This window comes from Sturnira hondurensis, unplaced genomic scaffold (genome assembly GCF_014824575.4).
Source record: "Sturnira hondurensis isolate 20B ecotype Veracruz unplaced genomic scaffold, ASM1482457v3 Scaffold0002101, whole genome shotgun sequence".
NCBI lineage: Eukaryota > Metazoa > Chordata > Mammalia > Chiroptera > Phyllostomidae > Sturnira > Sturnira hondurensis.
In genome coordinates this window covers 95,733-102,326 of record NW_028074732.1, presented here as the reverse complement: position 1 = coordinate 102,326, position 6,594 = coordinate 95,733, and the positions used below count along the sequence as shown (strand labels likewise).

Below are 6,594 nucleotides of genomic sequence, written 5' to 3'. Positions count from 1 at the left end.
CAGTCTGGGTCCCTAACTGTCGTCATGATTATCTTCTCCCCTCTTCCCTTCTAGTCCAATCCAACCTGTTCCCACATCAGAATTTTTATTCCTGCTCTTCCCTTTTCTTGGAATGTGTTTCCTCAGACCTTCTCACAGCTCACTTCCTTGTTTTAGTTAGTTCTCAGTCAAATGATTGAGAGGCCTTCCCTAACTCCTAAACCTCGCTATCGAAAATAGCTGTTCCACCCTATGTTATCATCTATCATCTGATCCTACTTGACTTCTTTATATCTTAGCCTTCTTGCTGCCTCATATTTACGGCCATTGTTTATTTATTTATTGACATATTCATTGTTTATGCATTATGATATAAGAACCAAGAAGGCCATGGGGGTGTCTTATTTCACTGCAACTCTCACTAGGTACTCAAGAAATATGTGTTTGGTGAATAAATAAATGAATATTTTGCTGACAATGTATACATTAGGTTTAACAAGTAAATTCTACCCAATACATGGGGTTTTTTGGTCTTTTTTTCCTAGGCATTTCTTTTGCATTTGTATTACTTACACTAAGATAATGGGGTTTTCTATTCATGTACTCACAAAAGCACAAGTTGGCTTTTCTCAAGTATGGTTAACACAAAAGAACAAGGGTAGCATAAAAGTTAACTGTGCTTTGCACAAAATCTCTATGGTTTCTAAATCTAATGATGTTAAATATTGTCTTTGCTTATCTAGTCTTAAAAAATCACTTAAATTATGTTTATGTCAGTTTCTCTCTTTAGTTTGTAAGCATATTGAGGGCATGGATCATGAACTATGCACCACTTTAGTGCCAGGGCCAAACTCAGGGCCTGGTAAAGTGAAGGTCTACAACTGATGTTTGTTGAAAATGACAAATAGGAGAAGGTTTCAGGGAAATACAAGCATCTAGGTACAAATTTATACTTCTCTGTGGAAACTTACCAAAGTTTTCATAATTTTGTCATTCCCTATTTTTTAAATCAGTTGTCTTTTGTGTCCCACACTGAATCCTAATTCACTTTGTCAGGCAAACTTCCCATTTGCATACCTCTCTGTTCACAGCCAAATCAACCTCCCCATTACTCACTGCAGATGGAACTGTACCTTAGAATAGATACAGCCTTCTTGGAACATACAAGTTGGAGGTAATAGAGGGTCAGGACAGGCCCACAGGGATGGTAACCTATTAAACCAATCAAACATGGGCTAGACGAAACCAGAATCATGCAGCACCACTTCTGGGGCACTTTGTCAAAGGAGTCACCCAAACCTTCCAGGTTCAAGATAAGGAACAGAGACTCTATCTTTTTTTCCAATTTATTAGAAAATAAATTTCTTTATTTTTAAATATATTTTCTTATTTTTAAAAAGATTTTATTTACTTATAAAAAGGTAAGGGGAGGGAAATATAAAGGAAGAGAAATATCAATGTATGGTTGCCTCTCATGTGTCTCCTGCTGGGAACTGGCCTGCAACCCAGGCTTGTGCCCCGACTGGGAATTGAACCTGTAACCCTTTGGTTCACAGGCTCACACTCAATCCATTGAGCTACACCAGCCAGGTCAGAGACTCCATCTTATGATGGGAGAATGATCAAGTTCTTTAAGAGCATGTGGGTGGAGGCCCTGGCTGGTGTAGCTCAGTAGATTGAGCACAAACCTGCGAACCAGAGGATTGCAATTTGATTCCCAGTCGGGGCACATGCCTGGGTCGCAGGCCAGTTCCCTGCAGGCCATTTCCTAGCAGGAGACGCACAAAAGGCAACCATACATTGATGTTTCTCTCCCTCTCTCCTTCCCTCCCCCTCTAAAGATAAGTAAATAAAATCTTTTTTTTTTTAAAAAGAGCATGTGGGTGGAAAATATTGTTGTGACCATTTTTGGACAATACAGTCTGCCACAACCACTGTTAATATTTTGTTGACTCTCCTCCTTGGCCTCAATTTCTGCATATTCTGTTTTACATAATGGGTTTTCATGGTACCTGCTGTTATAGAACATTCTTTGTTTATATTAGACAAATTGTCACAGTACAGAAAAAGAAACAGGTTAGTAACATGGCTTATCACTCAGTGAGTTAGCAGCAGGGTTGGATCTCTTGATTACAGATCTAGGAATCCCTACTCTTCCATGTGCAGTATGAAAGCAGGGTATGACGGTGTTTCGTGTTAGAGCTGTGCCTAGAATAGGGTAGATTTTGAGGCAGTTGTGGAAGGCAGGAAGGACAGTTAAGAGGCCAGGTGGTAGCCCACAGAAGAGCAGGTGGTTTTACATTTGTAATGAAAACACACATGAAACATAAAAGTTTAAAAGATGCCATAGAGAAAGGCAGGGGGCTGATTATATAGTTTATATATTTCTCTTAAAGAGGTTGGATTTTTATAAGTTTAGAAAAAAATAGGAATCAACTTAGACTGGAGACAGATAAACCTATTTGGAAGGGCAGGTAGGTTACAATTGAAAGCCATGGGGCAGTTACAAAAAAGGGAACATCTTTATTTTTGTTTTTTGAGTGTCTAAGATATACTAGACAGTATGGTAGTTGTCTTATATCCGTGTCCATTTAGCAACAAACAGCTTTGAGATGTTGAAATCATTGTTCCCAATTTACAGATCAAGAAGATGAGTTTCAATGCTTAAATTAAATTAAATACTTTTCCTTAGATCATGTAAGTGGATCACAACTTGCCGAAAAGTCAGGATTTAGAACCAGACCTTTTCTTTATACTACAGAGCAAAGGTTAGAAGAATGAGATTTAAGAAATAGTAAAAATTTGCTCCAGAGGTGGAAATATTTAAAAAGAAGTTTAGGACAGGGAGAAAGAACACGCTTTTCTGAGGAGCTACAGAATATTTTTTAAGTGAGATCTGAAAGATAGTCTTCATCAACCAGTTGGCATCTAGACTTACAAAATTCCAAAGCTGGAGTGGAACTCAGAGCTCAGGAGATTCTGTGCTTCTTACCGTCAGAACCACCTGAGGGGTGTTCCCAGAATACAAATGCCTAAATTCCTTCATTAGAGTCTGGGTTAGTAGATCCAGGGTGGAGTTTGGAAGGGAAGCAGCGAAAGCTAGTTTGTAGCCATCTCTCAGCCTCAGGCATCTGAGGTTTGACTCTCAATCAAATCCCCCTTGCATCTAATTCAAGAATTGTGTAGGTGTAGACTCACTCCTTAAAAGAGCCAATCCTGCTGAAATGGCTTGGCATGACTTGGATCTCTTTGTTAAAATTGGTTCTGGAGGAATCTGTAATTGATGAGTAACTATTTGCTAAGATGTAGCTGAGCGAGAAAATGAGTTCTGGTCATATACCCCTGGGGGAGCTATGTGATAAGCAAGGCAAGATGCTGAAGTAACCCCAGGTTTGAAGTTTATTTGAACCAAGGTGGTCCACACCACTCAGCACTCTCTCTTATGACCATGCACATCCCAGGTGCAAAATGAGTAAGTTATCTAGAACACATGCCTGGGAGTCGTGAGACCTCTGCCATGCTGTGTGTGTGGTGTGGCTGTCCTGTATCATTTGCTAAAGCTTTCTTAATGCTTGATTCTTGGTGTATCTTGTGAATTTATTTGCCAAGCTGAACCCAAGACTGCTGCAGCTGGTTGAGCAGAGAAAGGCACTGCAGTTCTGAAGTTGTGAATTTTGAAAAAGGTTCCCCAGGTACTTCTAATGGAAACACTTGGGACCAATGGCCTCGTTTTATAGACGAGAAAATAGGCTTGATAAAGTGAGCTGACATGCTTAAAGTCTACTTGGGCACAGAGTCAGGACAAGAATTGACAGCTTCTATAGATACAACCTTTGGTTTTCCATAAAATACATTTCCCAAGTATGTTTTACACAACACTAGACCTTTGAACTAATCTGTGATGAATCAGGCCCTGTATGATTGAATAAGTTTAGTTATGAGAAATGCTACATACTGTATTATCCTCCTGGTGATTTATACTATACTAAAGGCTCTCAGAAGTTGTATAATTAAAATATTTTAAAAATATAACTCAGAGTTGCCCAACACTGTTTGAACATGTGATCTTTCATTTTTATAACTATTAAACATTTCACCAAATAGTACAAAACAAACTTTGAGAAAGGCTGATCTAGAGAAATCTAGATTCAATAAAGGAATTACTAATAACTGTTTTCACAGCTGCAAAAGCTTGACTATAAGTACTATACACATTTGTTATCATCTAAGTTAATAAACCACTTGCACAAAAGTTTTTTTTTGCACAAAAGTTTTTAATAACACACAATATAATCAAGATGTGTTTTATGGTTGTAACTTATGGAAATTAACCGGTTCATTTCAAAGAGCAGAGTTATATGGAAAAGCTCCAACTCTTCAGAGGTTGAAATAGGAGGCAGATATCTGAAATGTTATTAAAAGTCGAACCATCACAACTATGCCACAAACTTTGGACAAAATCATCCGCCTGGTTATGAAGATAAAAGTAATTCAGATGTCCAAGGCATCAAAGGCAGAAGCTTTTCTTACTAATGAGCTTTCTCAGGGCACCTTTTATGTCCTTGTTCCTCAAGCTGTAGATGAAGGGGTTCATCATGGGTGTCACCACGGTGAATAGTACTGCACCGATTTTATCTCTGTCATCAGAATGAATGGATGAAGGGAAGAAATAAACCCCTACAATGGTCCCATAGAAGAGCAATACAACTGTCAGGTGAGAGGCACAGGTGGAGAAGGCTTTCCACTTTCCCTCTGTGGATGAGATTCTCAGGACAGCCTTGACAATGCAGATGTAGGAGAAGAGGATGAGGGCAAAAGGGAAGGTGATGACTGATAAGCCCACGATAAACAACACAAACTCATTGATCGTTGTGTCTGAGCAGGATAGTTTCAACAGAGAAGCCAAGTCACAGAAGAAGTGTGAAACAGTGTTCTTGTCACAGAAGTACAACCGAAGGAGCAGAAGAGTGTGTGTCAAGGCAACAATATTACTGAGGACCCATGGAATGACTGTCAGCAAAATGCAGAGCCTAGGTTGCATGATGGTTGTATAGTTCAGAGGGTGGCAGATAGCCACAAACCTATCATAAGCCATGACCCCCAAGAGGAAATTGTCAATGACAACAAATACAATAGAAAAGTACATCTGTGTGATGCAGCTCTCATAAGAGATGGATTGACTCTTGGTCTGAATATTCATCAGCATTTTGGGTACAGAAGTAGAAATGGAGGAAATATCAGCAAAGGATAGATTAGCAAGGAAGAGATACATTGGAGTATGAAGGTAAATATCCAAGCCGATGGCCAGGGCGATGAGGCCATTCCCCGCCACAGTGACCAAGTACATACCCAAGAAAAGCACAAAGAGAAGATTCTGCTCCTCAGCATGGTTGGAGAGTCCCAGGAGGAGGAATTCAGAGATGGTGGTTTGGTTTCCCTGATGCATATTTCCGCTGATTTGAAGAAAGGAACACAAGGTCTCCTTATTCCTACAAGGAACCCCAATATGGTACCATTCGGCTGCAGCCTCTGCAGGAAGGTGGGCACTCCCTCTAGGCTGAAGGGCAATTAAGGGTGGAGAAAGATTTAATAAGGAAGGATTTAATAAGTTTTAATAAGGATTTAATAATATTTAATAAAGATTTAATATGTTAGCCATGCAGAGCTCCAGAAAATGCCTTAGAAAGAAAATACAGAGCCCTGGCTGGTGTAGCTCAGTGGATTGAACGTGGGCTTGTGAACCAGACGATCGCAGTTCGATCCCCAGTCAGGGCACATGCCTGGGTTGCAGGCCAGTTCCCAGCAGGGGATGCACGAGAAGCAACCATACATTGATGTTTCTCTTCCTCTCTCCTTCCCTTCCCCTCTAAAGATAAATGAATAAAATATTTAAAAAAAGAAAATACAGAGACATGACAGATAATTTTCAATGAATGTGTTTTAAACTCTAATATAACTCTTGATGTGATTTTTCCAGTTGGCTCCAAATGTAGTTAGATGCCCCAAATTAAGGACAATATGCTAGGTGTGCTCCATATTCTAGAGATGTTAGATACCCTCCTCTAAAGGAATTACTTAAAAATGAACAATCTAGTGCTAAGACCTTTTCCACCATCCATCTTTATCCTTTAAATCTAAGAAGATAGACTTTTAAAGTGAAGAGTTTGGAGAAGAGGAAACAATCTAGGGTTAAGAATGCTTATGGGAATATACGGTTGTGTGGGTGCTTTGTTCCACTCAGCCTAGGGGGAGACTCCGGAAGAACTGCTTTTGGAAGGGGAGACTAAAATTCTACTGTACTCATGGCTAGATGTTAACTGAACAAGGACAGCTTAGAGGACACATAAAAATGTAAAGACTTGTGTTTGCCTCCACTTCTAAATGTGAAGGCTTACAAGATCAGCCCAGTATGGCAGGGATAAGGAAAAGTGTGGTAGGGCAATACTTTCTCATTTGTGGCATATCTTCAGTATGTGAGTTTCCTCTAGGCTAAGTATGTACTGCAGAAGGTTACTGGACTCAAGTCATCTCTCTGGGCTCCAACCAAAAAGCAGCCTGCTAGTGTAGAGGAGACTGTAGCAGTGAAAGGTGATGAAGTGGCTCTCTTATTAAAGA

General features: G+C 39.8%; 1 protein-coding gene across 1 annotated transcript; it reads right to left on the bottom strand.

Moving 5' to 3' along the window:
* Positions 1-4,486: 4,486 nt before the first annotated feature.
* On the bottom strand, positions 4,487-5,455 carry LOC118982800 (olfactory receptor 1S1-like). Its single transcript, XM_037039973.1, has one exon. The coding sequence runs from the start codon at positions 5,423-5,425 to the stop codon at positions 4,487-4,489; it is 939 nt and encodes a 312-aa protein (XP_036895868.1). The 5' UTR covers positions 5,426-5,455.
* Between the last annotated feature and the right edge of the window lie 1,139 nt (positions 5,456-6,594).